This window comes from Phalaenopsis equestris, unplaced genomic scaffold (genome assembly GCF_001263595.1).
Source record: "Phalaenopsis equestris unplaced genomic scaffold, ASM126359v1 Scaffold225780, whole genome shotgun sequence".
Lineage (NCBI taxonomy): Eukaryota > Viridiplantae > Streptophyta > Magnoliopsida > Asparagales > Orchidaceae > Phalaenopsis > Phalaenopsis equestris.
This window is the reverse complement of record NW_018243814.1, coordinates 103,057-118,093: the sequence shown is the minus strand read 5'-3', so window position 1 is coordinate 118,093 and position 15,037 is coordinate 103,057. Positions and strand designations below refer to the sequence as shown.

At 33.9% G+C, this 15,037-nt stretch overlaps 1 protein-coding gene across 1 annotated transcript; it reads left to right on the top strand.

Annotated features, from left to right (window-relative positions):
* The first annotated feature begins 12,155 nt into the window (after nt 1-12,155).
* Nucleotides 12,156-14,723, top strand: LOC110037842. The gene is made up of 3 exons (XM_020742570.1): nt 12,156-12,288; nt 13,997-14,187; nt 14,289-14,723. Exons 1-3 carry the CDS (start codon nt 12,156-12,158, stop codon nt 14,721-14,723), a joined length of 759 nt encoding a protein of 252 aa, XP_020598229.1.
* The last annotated feature ends 314 nt before the right edge of the window (nt 14,724-15,037 follow it).

The window sequence follows — 15,037 nt, the reverse complement described above, 5'->3', positions numbered from 1 at the left end:
GATGATATGACGCTTCCAAGTAGAACGAAACACAGCATAAATATAATTTATTGACAGGGAAAAGACTTTAGAGGTAGGAACCTGAGAGAGAGAGAGAGAGAGAGAGAGAGAGCGTAGGTGCATGTGAGTGGCAAAACTCAAGTCAAACAATGGCTGTCTGTCCTGTTTCCATCACCTCTCTCTTCTTTGGAGCAATAAAAGTCTTTACGGAAGTGTGAGGCTTAAGTGAAAGGGATGGATGGCCGTAGGACCCCTGCAACATTTGGAAAGACTGCATAAATTTTCATTTATTTAATTTTAGATACTAAAATTTACATATCTACCGCACAGACACATTTCACACCAAGAACTAGGTGCTATTATTTATATATGTATTGAACGACCAAACATACATTTAATATTGTGTTTTATACATGCAATATAGTAGAATGATTAATTAGATTTATTACTTGTTTTAAAATAAATGAATAAAATGAAAAGAAACCTATCATTTTAACTCAACAGCATCAAAACATCCAACATTTAAAACAAAATACTTCATCGGTGTCAAAAGTGAGTTAAAAACAAAACAGATCATGCAAGCAAAACATTATGAAATAGCGATTAATGCAACGGTTCAAAGTTTTATAAAACGAGATAACCTGCTTACGAATCAAGAGAGGCCAGCAAAGACAAGCATGTAGGGGGACTTCGGGCTGACAGCACCCAGCTTGGCACAGTCTACATCGATGCAATCAACCTTGATGTCCAATTGCGTAATTTTTATGGTCGACGTAATTAAAAATTGTTTTTTTAAAACAGAATCTAAGAAAAAAAATTATAAATAGATAATCCATTGTGCAAAACTCGATTTTTCCTGATAAAAAAATAAAAATGGATTTTTGGAAAGTCGATTCATAAATGAAAACAAAAATTCTCATCTTCGGTGAAATAAACTGAAAAAGTAAAAATTTAAAAATTATAAATTTATAGCATTTCTATTATCAATAAAAAATCGAAAATGAAAATTAAATTTAAAAATAATAAGTCTATAGTAATACTATTATTATAACTCAATATAAATAAAAAATAAAAAGTACAACTTTAAATAAGAAATTTATAGTATTAATATTATTATAAAAAAATTTAAAACGAAAAAAAGTTGAACATAAAATTAACAAATTTATAGTATTTCTCTTATTAATTAAAAAAATAATAAAAAATTTAAAAAAACTAAAAAAGTATATGTATAATTATCTTTGAATCCCAAATTGTCTTCTTGTGAAACTCGTCCCAACAGTTGGAGTTGAGAGGAGAGAGATGATGGAGAAAAAGAGAGAGAGCTGTGCAAAAGAATTTTTGAATGCCAAAATCTCCATAGTGAATTTTGAAGATCTCTTTATTGATGTCATGATCTCCTATTTATAGGGGTCCAAGAATACAAGTACCCATAAGGATAGAACAGTTTCCACAACTGTCTGAATTAATGAATTCAAATTACATAGTAAAAAAAATAAAAGATAATGCATGATTGATCACCAATGGCCTTGAGGTTAGCCGGTTATAGCGGTCATCCTCAGTGTGTTAGCTGATTGCGTTAGCTGATCGCATCTTCTTTGAAATTTGGTCGCTTGACCAGGACATGCAAGACCTTCTTTGGCAATGTCTTGATTGGTAGCCACATCAGCTGACAGATTCTGCTCGGTCAAAAGATTCTATTATCGGCCCACTAGTTGGATTACTGAGATATAGAGTCAATCAAATGTTTATTGCTAAGTTCTCTCCTCTACTATATTGAACTTTGTTTGTGTGCCTCTCGTTTTGGTCGTCCGATCCCTTCGAGATTTGTGCTGGTATCTTTGTGGTATACTGATTACTTCTTCTATTTTCCTGCTACTTGAAGGGAACGATGACACGCCAAAAAATTAGCTACTTTTTATATATATTTTATGTTTATTTTTATTGATATTGCACTTTAATGAAAGATATTTTGTGTGTTTTTGGTTACATGTGTAAGAAATGGAGTTTAGGAGAAAATGGAGAAAAATGGTGTAATTTACAGTCAAATCGTGAAAAGAAGAAAATTCTGATCTGACGTTTTTTGATATATCTTTCTATGCTTAATTTTTTTATATTTATCACTGATTTTTGAATGAAATTGCACTTTTAAAAGAGGTTATTTTCATGTTTACCTTGTAGGTATAACACTTGGAGTGAATTAGTGCTGAAACGAGGCAAAATAGAGTGAAAAAAAGGTGTTGTCAGGAAGGTGGCGCTTAGGCGCCAATTTAGCCCAATTCTGGTGCCATAAACGGTTGTTCACGGTTCTAGATGCCCCAAGGAGTTTATAAGGCACCTTTTAGTATTTGGGAAGAAACTTTTTGGCATTTGAAAAGTCTTGGAGACTTCAAGAACGTCCAAAGGTAGTAGATAGGAGTAGAAGATGTATATTTCTATATTTTCTAGAGAGATTGGTAAGCAATTTTTAGAGATTTTTGTAAGTAAGTATATCATCATTGCATGGATCGATAGAAGAATTTTTTGAAGGGATTTTCATCTTTCTTTCAGAGGGAAAAAACTAAGTCTTGTATTCTTCATTATTTTATAATTTTGGTTAACACTTTATAGTGAATTTGTATTGATTTAATGAATTTTTCTGTTGTGCTTTATTCATGCTTTGTGAGTAGTTTTCTTTACTATTTTCTATTGATATGAAGTAGTGGCATGAGTAGGAAAATTTATTTTAAGATAGAATAATTTTTATTTCCATAAGATGGGTAATATCTCATTTGGTTCATTGATATAATATACTAGCAATAAGTTAAGTTAAGATCTATTTCAAGTGAAACAAAGACTCAAAGAAGCAGTGATATCACAACTTTAGTGCACTCTCATTGTCCAGTTGGCTATGATGATGTAGTTTAAGTGGCAATGCAACATTTAAGGAAATATAATTCTTGATCTATTTCTATTAGGAGCTTCTGAGTGACAATTAGTTGTGTAAAACTAATTGAATACTAAGCATACCTATACACTCCGAAGATGATAGACAGACAAATGTTTCTTGTTAGCACATAAATTATTTCATAATTTTATCAATTCTTTTACTGCTCATGCCATTATATTAATTTTACTTTTCTTGCAATGATTTGGATGAATTTTTAGGAATTTAGAATCGCTTAGAAATACTCTTATTTCATTAATGTGATGGTATTTCATTTGCACTTCATTTACATTGCATTTTAAGCCTGTTGTAATGTTAAAATTGTTGTAATTGCATTAGGATCCATGAGGGCGGTGTAATTTTCAACTAAGTGACACCAAATTGAATTGATGGGTGAGAAGGTAGTTCAGAGATTCATTGCAATTTTAGGGAAGTATTCGTTAATCTGTGTAAATTGGTTGTTTTTATGATGACATACTAGATTCCTACCAATTTGACTTTAGTTTCATCCTTTAACACTGGGATCAGGCCAATATAGTGGCATAGGCTATGGGATTCTAGTGATGAGAGACTGGACAATTTTGATGGGATAGTCAGGATGTTAAGGAATTGACTTTAAGTTAACTAATGATCTTTATAACACTTAACCGAGGGTAAGGATTAACTTTACTTCGAATTTCACTAACTTAATTAAAATCTAAGTATCTCATTCCTACACATTATTTAATTTAACACGTGAAAAGTAGTTGTTACATCTCAAAGTTCACCAAACTAATTTTTCTTGTTAGGCTTATCCTTAGATTTAGGTTTGTCTTTATTAGTGGTTATTAGAAAAATACCCTTAATCGATATTCTAAACTAAGAACTCATAATAGCAAACTAGAATTAGCCTAGGGGATTTCTTACCTCGCTACTCTATGGGATCGTTTCTTTGGGTCTTAAAAGAAAATCCTATATTACTTGAAATGATACATATAATTGTGTAGAACCCCTAGTGTATAAAATAAAAATCAATTATAAATTCTGTAACATATCCATTTTGCACACTAGCCGCCAAAAGAAATTGGGTCAAGTTTATTGCCAAGAAATTAAATAACTGTGTAATTGTGAATTGGTTTAAGTTTTTTATGCCGTTACCAGGGAGACAACGATAAGAAATTAAGGAGAATTTTTGTTGAACCTGGAAGACTTAGATTTGGAAATTATAGTGTTATTATATAGTGTTTTTATTTATTGCGAGTTCAATTATATATTAAAAAATTTAAAATACTAAAAATATTTTTGAGTGTTTGAAGTATTGGATATCTATCATATTAGTTAAGTCCTTAGATTTAAATGTGTAGTTCACGAGTTAGAGACCTTGAACCGTACGAATTAGAACTAGGGAGAACTTTAAGGAGGATTAGAAAAAATTAAGGAAAAAAGTGGTGAGCAAGTGAAATATGTATAAGCTTGGGATTCGTTGGGCAGACAACGTTAAACCAAGTGCTTTGAGGGAGGAAACCATAGGATATCAGTGTTATTGTGTTTGTGATTTAAGATTATGTGTGACATACTGTGTTAGTTTTATTATGGATTAATCAGTTTGATTGATTTTGGTTGATGTTTGGATTATTAGTGGATTGATTTGATCTTTGTGTATCGTGAGGGAGGTGATTCCTTAACTTCTTATTATGGCTAGACATGTATATGTTCTCTTGTAGTAGTTGAATTGATGAGTCCACTATGACTCTGGTCACAACCAGACTTGAGTTTTATAGGAGACATCTTCAGTTTGGACAGTGGAAGTTGCACCTAAATTTTGTTACTTCCTTTTTCTGACCATGTTTACATTTAAAACTACTTGATGAGCAATATTGTGGATGATCTTACACTACTCTTACAACTGTTAGAGATGCACACTTAAAGAGATAAGGTTATGCCTGGGGTTGGTGGTCACTACTCAATGTATCAGGGATAATCATGTCCATTGGGTTAGACCCTATAAAAGCATTTAAAAGTACCCAATTGATTAATGTAGTGATTCTGTTAGAATTGGAAGTAAGGTAGTGAGATGTGATGAGATGGAGGAAGAATTAAAATCATTTATCAAGCGTGTTAGTGTTTGAGTTACAACAGCATAGATGACTTAGGGAACACTTAGATATATTCCTATGCATTGTGCTAGTAGACTTTTCCTTAGTTTAATTTCATTTCAACATGTTTTAGTTTAGATTTACTTTCTATTGCAAGTTGTTCTATCCTGTTGAATAATTATAGAGGTTTTTGACAAACATTTGTGGTAGATTGAATTTCTGAACTATTTTTCTTCTCACTTATATTTTCTGTACTGAATCATATACATGTTGAAAATCAAGTTTGGGGGGAAGAAAATTTTTTTAAACTTAACTTAGTTTGTCCTAAGTAGCCTGTATTTAATTTGATATAACTTTTAAAATGACTTGTGGCATGTGGTGTTACCTTTAGGTTAGTATAATTTTGATTTTAGAAATATTAGAAAAAAAAAAGTTAGAATCCTATGTGAAGAAACTGTTCTAGAGTTAAAATATTTTGTAGGAAACATTAGGAAAATGATTTTGATATTTATGGTAGAAAGGAGTTAAATATTTGAAAAGCTAAAATTCTTAGATTTTTAATAAATGAAAATTGAGCCTTTATTGAAATACTTCACTTTTAAAAATTGAGGAAAAGTTTTGAGTTATTAACTTTAGGAAGAGAATAGTAAATTTAAAATTATTAAAAGTCTATCCATATATAATAATCCTCACTTAAAAAAAAGAAAGAAAAAATAAGTAAGGATTAAAAAGATCCTGAAGGAAAAATGAAAGGAAAAAGAAGAAAAGAAAAGAAAAAGAGAAAGTAAAAAAGAAATGAAAAGTGAGGAGAAGCTTGAGGAGAAGGCTAATAAAAAAATTGATTTAACTTGAATCATTTTAAAGCAAAAAACTTAGAAACAATCCAATACTTTTTCTTATTTCAAAAAAGTACTGGCATAATTGTTATAGATAGAGTGCTTAAATTCTATTTTTGAACTTTCTAAGAATCTTTAATTGAACAAGTTTTAACTTTTAAACTAAATTGAAAATCAGGTTTCCTAAGTTGGATATGAGATATTCTTACACCCTAGTACTAAGTTGATTTTCAAGAATTTCCTATAAGTTGCACTATAATATTTCCGAGACAAAATTATAAGAAACTCTACTGAAACCAACTACATCAAATCAATAAATTTGGTTTTTAAAGTTAAAATGTTGTTTGAGGACAAGTAACTTATAAGTTTTGGGGAACTGTCACGCCTAAAAATTGGCTACTTTTTATACACATTTTGTGCTCATTTTTAATGACATTGCACTGTAATTGAATATATTTTGTGTGTTTTTTATTACAGGTGAACGAAATGGAGTTTTTGAGAAAATGGAGCAAAAAAACTGTGCAATTTGGAGTTAAATTAAGCAAGGGAGAAAATTTTGATCTTTCACATTATGGTATTTCTTTCTGTGCTCAATTTCTTTATTCTTATCACATGTTTTTGAATGAAATTATACTTTAAATGAAGGTTATTTTCATGTTTATCTTGTAGGTATAACACTTGGAGTGAATCAGAGCTGAAATAGGGTGAAAGAGAGCGAAATAGAGCAAAACAGGGGTGGTGCCACCAGGGTTGCGCCTAAGCACTAGAAAGTGGTGCCTAGGCTCTAGTGTTGCCCAGTTATAGCACCATGACACTTCATTCTAGCACTTAGGTGCCAGAAAAGGCTTATGACGGTTCTAGAGGCCCCAAGGAGTTTATAAGGCAACTTTTGGGACTTGGGAAGACACCTTTTAGCATTTAAAAAATTTTGGAGACTCCAAGAATGTGCAGAGATCATAGATAGGAGTAGGAGATGAAGATTTCTACCTTTTCTGGAGAGATTGGTGAGGAATTGTGAGAGATACATGTAAGGAAGTGCATGAGCATTGCATGGATCAATAGGAGACTTTGTTGGAGGATAGCATCATTCTTTCAGAGGGAAAAAACTAAATATTATGTTTTTTCATTATCTTATAATTATTGTAAACACATTATAGTGGATTTTCTTTGATTTAATGAAGTTTGCTATTGTGCATTTTCCATGCTTCGTGAGTAGTTTTTGGGATTTTCTTTGATTTAATGAAGTTTGCTATTGTGCCTTTTCCATGCTTCGTGAGTAGTTTTTTTTACTCTTTTCTTTTGATATGAAGTAGTGGCATGAGTAGAAAAATCTGTTTTAAGATAGAATAATTTTTATTTCCATGTGAAGTGTAATATCTCCTTTACTTCATCCACATAACTTATAGGCAATATGTTAAGTTAAAATCTATTGTAAGTGAAACTAAGACTTAAAAGAGCAATGATCTCGCAACTTTAATGCACTCACATTGTCTGTTTGACTATGGTGAAGTGGTTTAGGCAGCAATGCAACTTTTAATGAAATATAATTCATGATTGTTTCTATTGTGAGCTTCTAGGTGACATCTACTTGTGTAAAACTAATAGAATACTAAGCATACCAATACACTCGGGAGAGGGTAAGTAGACATATGTTCCTTGTTAGCACATAATTTATTAAATAATTATATCAATTGTTCTATTGCTTATGTCATTATCTTCATTATAATTTTCTTTTGCAATGAATTGGATGAATGTTTAAAGATTTAGATTTGCTTTGAAATACTCTTACTCATAAATGTGATGGTATTTCACTTGAACTTCATTTACATGGAAATTTAGGTCTGTTGTAATGTTAAAACTTGTTATAATTGAATTAGGACTCGGGAGGGCAGTATAATTCTCAACTAAGTGGCATCACACTGAATTTCTTTGTAAGTAGGTAGTCTAAAGATTCAATGCAATGTTAGGGAGATATTCGTTAATGGGTGTAAATTTGTTGTTTGTTGGGTGACAGGCTAGATTTCTACCAATTTGACTTAACACTTCATACCTGATACACTAAAAATACATGCATATTTAGACCTATATTTTATACTCATTTTTGGTGATATTACATTTTAAAGGTAGGTATTTTTCATGTTTTATTGCAGGTTTTTGATTTTAAGGACTTGAAGAAAAAAGAAAGCAATAAGGATAAAATTTGGAGTCAAAAAGGAGCTTTAGAAGAAATGTTCATCGCCGACGGCCTTAGACTTGGTGTCAACGGTGCCATTTGACAGAAAGCACGAATGAATTAAATGGCTACTAGCGTTGACAATGCTAGAATGGGCACCGATAGCGCCAATGTCGGTGCAAGCCCTGTTTCTAGAAGATTTGATGAATTTAGAAGCTTTTTGAAGAGTTTTTGGATGCTCCTATTGGAAAATTGACATTATGCTCTATTTAGAGCGAAATTTGATAAAAAAAGAACCCCTTCGCCCCTCTTCGCACCCTTCAACCGCTTTCCACTCTCTTCCACACTATTCCACAACCCCTACAGCCACTTAGAGTCCATTAGTCATTTATTTTATTTATAGTTTTGAATTTTTTTATGAGTTTAAGTGTGAATTCTTCTCTAAGAGTGTTGGAGAGGGAGAGAAGTGAAAGATTTCTTCTTCCTACATTTCCTAAGAGAGACTACAAGGGATTTACTTTGAGAAAGAGTTTCAGATAAGTGTTGTTTGTTTATTATTGTTGTATGAACATTCTTTTATATATGAAATTTGTCTTTTGTTGTATATTTCTCATGAAGTCTGAGTAGTTTCCTTTATCTTTCTCCCTACTCTGAGATATGGTGAAATGAAGAGATAATTTGGATTTGTATTAAAATATAAAAAAAATTGTAATGATTTTTCAACTCCGTTCTTAATTTACTTTTCGATCTGACTAATTGAATTGTTAAAATATATTATGAAACATATGATCAGGGAAATGGAGTATGAGTTCTACAATAGAGTGAAAATCACATTTAATTTCATGAAGGAGTATTTCGTTCATGGATGTAAGTGCAAATAAATAAGGAAATATACATTGTTGGCTGTAGAATTGGAGATTTTAGAGTGATAGAGTAAAATCCACAGTTTAGTCTTAGTGTTTAACCGCTGAAAGCGAGCGTTGGTCTTCAGGGGAAGGGAAGTGGGAGCTTTGGAGTGAGAACGAGTATCCTCCTAGCCTAGCCACGGATTAAGGGACTAAACTTGAGATTAGCCAATGATTTTCTATAACACTGAATCAGGATAGATAATTAAAATTGCTCATATTTGACACAATACATATTTAAACCATTTATCTCATCTCATTTTATCAAAAACTTATTGTAGTGGGAAAGATGCTTTTTCATATTAGAAAACCTTATCACATAAACATAGTTTAGTAGTTAATGTTTTAAACTTTGCATTTAAATTTTGATAGTTGTTAATATATTAGTTCTGATAGTATCTCAAACATTTGAAATTAGTGATAGTAATTTCATTTTATTTCCGTGAATTTCCTAGTCAATTTATCATTTCAAATTTAAACATTCGTCGTGGGATCAATATTTAAGGCTTAAATAGAAAATCTTATATTACTTGATTACGATATGTATATTTGCGTCAAATCCCTACATTAAGTGCTTAACATTCTTATTCATAAAATATCATATCAAGTTTTTTGCACCGTTGTAAAGCGGAGTCAACTTTATAATTTTACACAGACTATATCATCAGGATCAACTGCCCATAGGAAAGCTCCAAGCTCCTTGATGAAGTAGCGGGTTTTAGTTTTAGAAATGTCAATTGAGGAGATGAGAAAAATGTCATGGGAGGTGGCAGCTGGCTTGGTGGTTGCTCTGCTAGGGTTTCCATGGACTGTCTAAGGTTGGTGGGGATCTCCATCCCTTCTCTGCTCACTGTTTCCCCTCTCCAGGAGTTTTTCTTTTATCTTTGGAAGCTTCTTCTCTGGTTTTCTTGCTTCTTGGAATTTTTCTCTTTCAAGTGGTTGTCGGTGTACTGTTCCATTAATGTGGAGTGCTGATGGCTGAACAAAGAAATGTGGATTTGGCCACTAATATTCAATGGGCAAAGGCTACTTTTGTTGATGTTTTTGGAAAAGACTTTGACTCTATTAAAAAATTTGATGATTTGGTTTTTCCTCAAAGCTACCATGAGGTGGCTGACCCTATCATTAAACCTCTGAGCAGGAAGAGTGGTAAAATGATCTTTTTTTATAATGAGGAGGATATCCAAAGCCTGACTGAAAATTGCAAATTTACTCTTATAGGCGAATTTCCGCTAGGTCATCCAAAAATGGAAGTTATAAGGAAGTTCTTTGAAGGTATAAAACTTAAAGGAGCATGGAGAGTTGGTCTCATTGATGGTAGACACATTCTAATCCATTTAACAAGAGAAGAAGATTATGCCAGAATTTTCTCTAAGCAGATTTTACAGATTGAGGGCAACACAATGAAGATTTTAAAGTGGTCTACTAATTTTGATCCTAGCAAGGAACTCTCTATAGTTCCTAAATGGTTCAAACTTTGAGGCTTAAAACTTCATTTTTTCAACCATAAAGTGTTGTTTAACATTGGACAGGCCTTGGGTAAACCCATCAAATTGGATGTTTCAACTTTCAATTTATCTAGACCATCAGTAGCCAGAATCAAGGGACCTAACTCTCCCAGCAGCCCAGCAGTTGATGAAATATTGTTGGGTACTGAACATAATGGGTATTTGCAGAAAATCATTGCTGAGTAGAATTCATTGCTGAGCAGAATCCTTACTATTGCTTCCACTGTTGTATGTTTGGGCACACTGATAACAAGTGTTTTAAACTGCCCCCTCATTGCAGGAACACTAATAATGGGGTCCCAAAAGAAGCTGTTCTGCCTATGGAACCTTTGGTGGAGCTTGTGAGGGAAAGGGATATTTATGATGAGAGCCCTGATCAAATCAATTTTGGGTATAATGCAAAAGGTCCTGAAGAAATTTATCAGACCACCAATGCTACTTTGGTCATTGAGACTGAAAATACTGACAAAAATATAGCCAATGCCAGTCCTAACCATCTTCTGATTGCAATGACTGATAATTTATCCAACAATGGAGTTGGTTCCTCAGAAAGTCATCAAGAACCATTTGTTGTATAGATCACAACTAGTGAAGCTGCTGCCTATGAACCTTTTGTTTCAGAGCCTCAAAATTCTCAGCTGGATGTTGGTGAGGTTGTTCTTAAGGATTATCAAGTGGACTCTACTTTAGTTGAAGTTTTACAGCTGCGTTGGTTGATGAATGGCAAACCCGTTGGAAAATCCAAAAAATAAGAAAAAAGAAAAAGGGCAACCAGGAGTTAAACAGTGTGAAGGGAGGAACATACTTACTCAGAGACAAAAATACTTATATGGAAACCAAGGAGGCCATGGCAAGTTCTAGAAGGAGGGGTAAATCCATCTCGTTTGGATGATGAACCTTTTGTGTTGGAATGATAGGGGATTTGCACATCTTAAATCCCTTAACAGACTTATTGCTTTGAATAGGTTGTATAAGTTTTGGTTTGTTGCTGTTTTGGAGCCTATGGTGTCCAAAAATCCCCAGAAAATCCTTAGAAAATTTTTTGGCTTCTCTCATTTTGCTAATCTGAATAATAAAATTTGGTTACTCCATAGACAGAAAGTAATGTGCCAAATTTTGTGGGGTCATCCACAATTCCTTCACATCAAGTTTAACTTTGGGGGTCAAGAAGGACTGACTACATTTGTTTATGCTGGAAGCTCCTCAAAAGCCAAAGTGGAGCTGTGGGAGAGCATGCATACTATCAGCAGATCCTGTAATTCCTTATGGCTGGTGGGTGGGGATTTAAATTCCATTTCGGCCCCTTCTGAAAAATTAGGTGGCAACTCACCTGATTCCAAATCAATAAACAACTTTAATGATAATATTAGCTTGGCTGGCGTATTTGATCTTGGCTTCACTGGTCCTAAGTTTACTTGGGGGAGAGCACCTTTATGGGAAAGAAAGATTGGATAGAATCCTTGTTAACACAATTTGGTTGAATGAATTTTTACATACTTCTATCCAACATCTTAGCATGACAGGTTCTAACCATAGGCCCTTACTTATCACTATTTCTGCTTCTCTAATCAAGCACAATCAAAGCTTTAGGTATCTCAACATGTGGTCTTCTCACCATGATTTTCTTAATCAAATCTCTTTGGGGTGGAGAGATTGTCACCACTCTAATCTTTTGATTAAACTATGGATGCTGCAAAAGAAAATTGACAAACAACTGTCTAATTGGAACTGGACTATGGTGGGGGATATTAATCTGAGAGTAAAGGAGGCTGAAATGGAAGTGAATTATATGGAGACTAGGCTTGAAAACAATCCTGATACTGGAAAACATTTATTGTTGGCTAATGAAAAGCTTATGAATGCAATTTGTATGCAAGAGGAATTCTACGCTCAAAAGGTTGCTAAGACCAAATTCTACGAAGGGGACAGAAACACAAAGTACTTTCATGCTTGAATCAACTATAGGAGGAAATGCAACACCATTCATAAGATTAGAGATCCCTCTGGGCACTAGATTCAATTTGAAGGCTTAATTGCAGCTAGTGCCATTCAATATTTTCAAACTCTATTCACTCAACCTCCAGTCATTAGACTTCCAATTCAACAAGTCCTTTTTGATCAGAGTTACACAAGAAACCTGGACTTGGCATCTATCCCTGGGGAATTGGAAATTTGGTCAGCCCTGACCTCCATTGACAGCTCCAAAGTTGCTGGCCCAGATGGATTCTCAGCAGATTTCTATAAGAAAGCATGGAAGATCATTAAAGGGGATATTATTGAGGCAGTACAAAGCTTTTTTAGAGGGATGGATTTTCTTAACTATTTTAAAAGTTTTTTTAGAGGGATGGATATTATTGAGGCAGTACATTAGGCAGGACATTTCCTTAATTCCCAAAAACAACTCCAATCTCTTTTAGGACCAGTTCAGGCTTATTAGTCTTACTAATGTACTGTCCAAAATTATTAGCAAGGTGATTTCCAAAGGTGATTAGCAAGGTGATTTCCAATAGATTGCAGCCTCATTTACCTCATCTCATCAGTGAAAATCAATCAGCTTTTGTTCAAGGGAGAAGTATAGTGGAGAATGTCCTCTTGGCTTAAGAATTAGTCCTGGATTTAAGAATTAGTCCTGGATTTGGACAAACAATGTAGAGGAGGGAATCTTATTTTCAAACTTGACATCCAAAAGGCCTATGATACCATACATATTTCATTGAGGAGGTGCTATCAGCAAGGGGTTTCTCTCAACCCTTTATTTCCTTGATCCTTAAGTGTTTTACTAATAATTATCATTCTATTTTCATTAATGGGAAGTCTCATGGGTTCTTCACAGGTTCTAGAGGCATCAAGCAAGGTGACCCCTTATCCCCTACAATCTTCATACTTGCTTTTGATTACTTATCTAGACTGCTGAATCAATTAATGGCCAAAGCTCCTCACTCTTTATATAGCGACAGATCTAACATTGTTGTTAACCACTTAGCCTTTGTTGATGATGTTATTATATTTGCCAAAGCTACTAAACCTGCAATTAAATTGCATTTCCAATGTCTGGAGAATTTTCAAGATTGCTCTGTAATGAAATTTCATAAACAAAAGTGCCAAGCAGTATTCAGTAAAAGGGTGAAACCAAAAATCAAGCATTGGATTTCAGATCTTACTGGCTTTTGCTCTAGTTCTCTTCCTCTGAAATACTTGGGGAACTTATTGCTCAAAAGGAGGACAAGGCAAGTCCAATTTGATGATATTATACTTAAAGTTTAGGATAAACTCAACAGCCGATCTAACACTTTCCCCTCTAATAGGGGAAGAATTATCCTCCTCAAAAGTATTTTGGCTGCTCTTCCATCTTATATATCACAAGTTTTTGTTATGAAGAAATATGAAGAAATCCATCCAAACAAACTACTCTTGAAATAACTTTCAACAGATTCCTTTGGGCAGGCCAGAGAAAGCAAGTGCATTAGGTGATATGGCAAAACTTTTGTGGCAGTGCTAGAGCTGGAAGTCTGGGGTTTAAAAGCTTCCAGCAGATTTTCCAAACTAATTTTTGCAAACTTTGGGTTATGTTTACAGCACAAAATTCCATTTGGGCTAAAGTTTTGAAAGGAAAGTACTGCAAAGATCTACATCCTTCTCTTGTGACTAATAGATTGGGGGATTCAGATTCTAGATTGGGGGATTCAAGAACTTGGAAGAACATGCTGAAGATGAGAACTAAGTCTGAACAACTTTTCATTTGGGATATAGGGGAAGGCAGACTCAATGTTTGGCTAGATAGTTGGACTGGAGAAGGCATTTTGCCTCCATTAACTGGCTCTCAATTGTCCCTCCATTAACTGGCTCTCAATTCAACCCTACAACACAGGTGGCTGACCTTTGGTCTGATGGTGAATGGAACCAACAAGCTCTTCAGAACATCCTTGATAATAGATTACTCAATATTATCCTGAAGAAACCTATTGACAGATCCAAGAAGGACAAACTTATTGTGAAGAAAAAGGTTTCCCAAACTTTTTCAGCTTCCATAGCTAATTTCTTCTTTCCTCAACAGGAGGTTTCCTGGGCTAATTGTGTTTGGAACAAGTTCCTCTCTCCTTCCATGGCCTTCTTCTCTTGGAAATTATTCTATGGTTTCATTCCCACTGATGATATTTTAAAAATAAAAGGCTTGAGAGGCCCTTCAAGATGCTGCCTGTGTAAAACTGAAGAGGAATCCCTCCACCATTTGTTCTTCGAATGCTCTAATGTTCAGCAATTTTGGAACCTCTTGTTACCTAAACTGAAACTAAATACGATTTAGTTGTCCTGGGATGATTTTTATATAAGCTGGAAAGGCTGGCAGGCTCAATCTCTCCCTCCCATCCCTTGAATCATTGCTTGGTTTGTTTGGATGGCCAGAAATAAGCTGAAATTTGATGAAGCCTAAGTGGATGCCACTGTCATTGCCACTAATTTCTACAACTATTTATAGAAACTATACCGTCATAGGAAAATTCCTGAAATCCTATGCACAACCTCCCTCAACTGTTCAAGGAAATTACAAACTATTCATGTTCATTAAAGCTGCTCTTCTAAGGGTTGGGTCAAAGTAAACACTGATGGATGCTTCTTTTC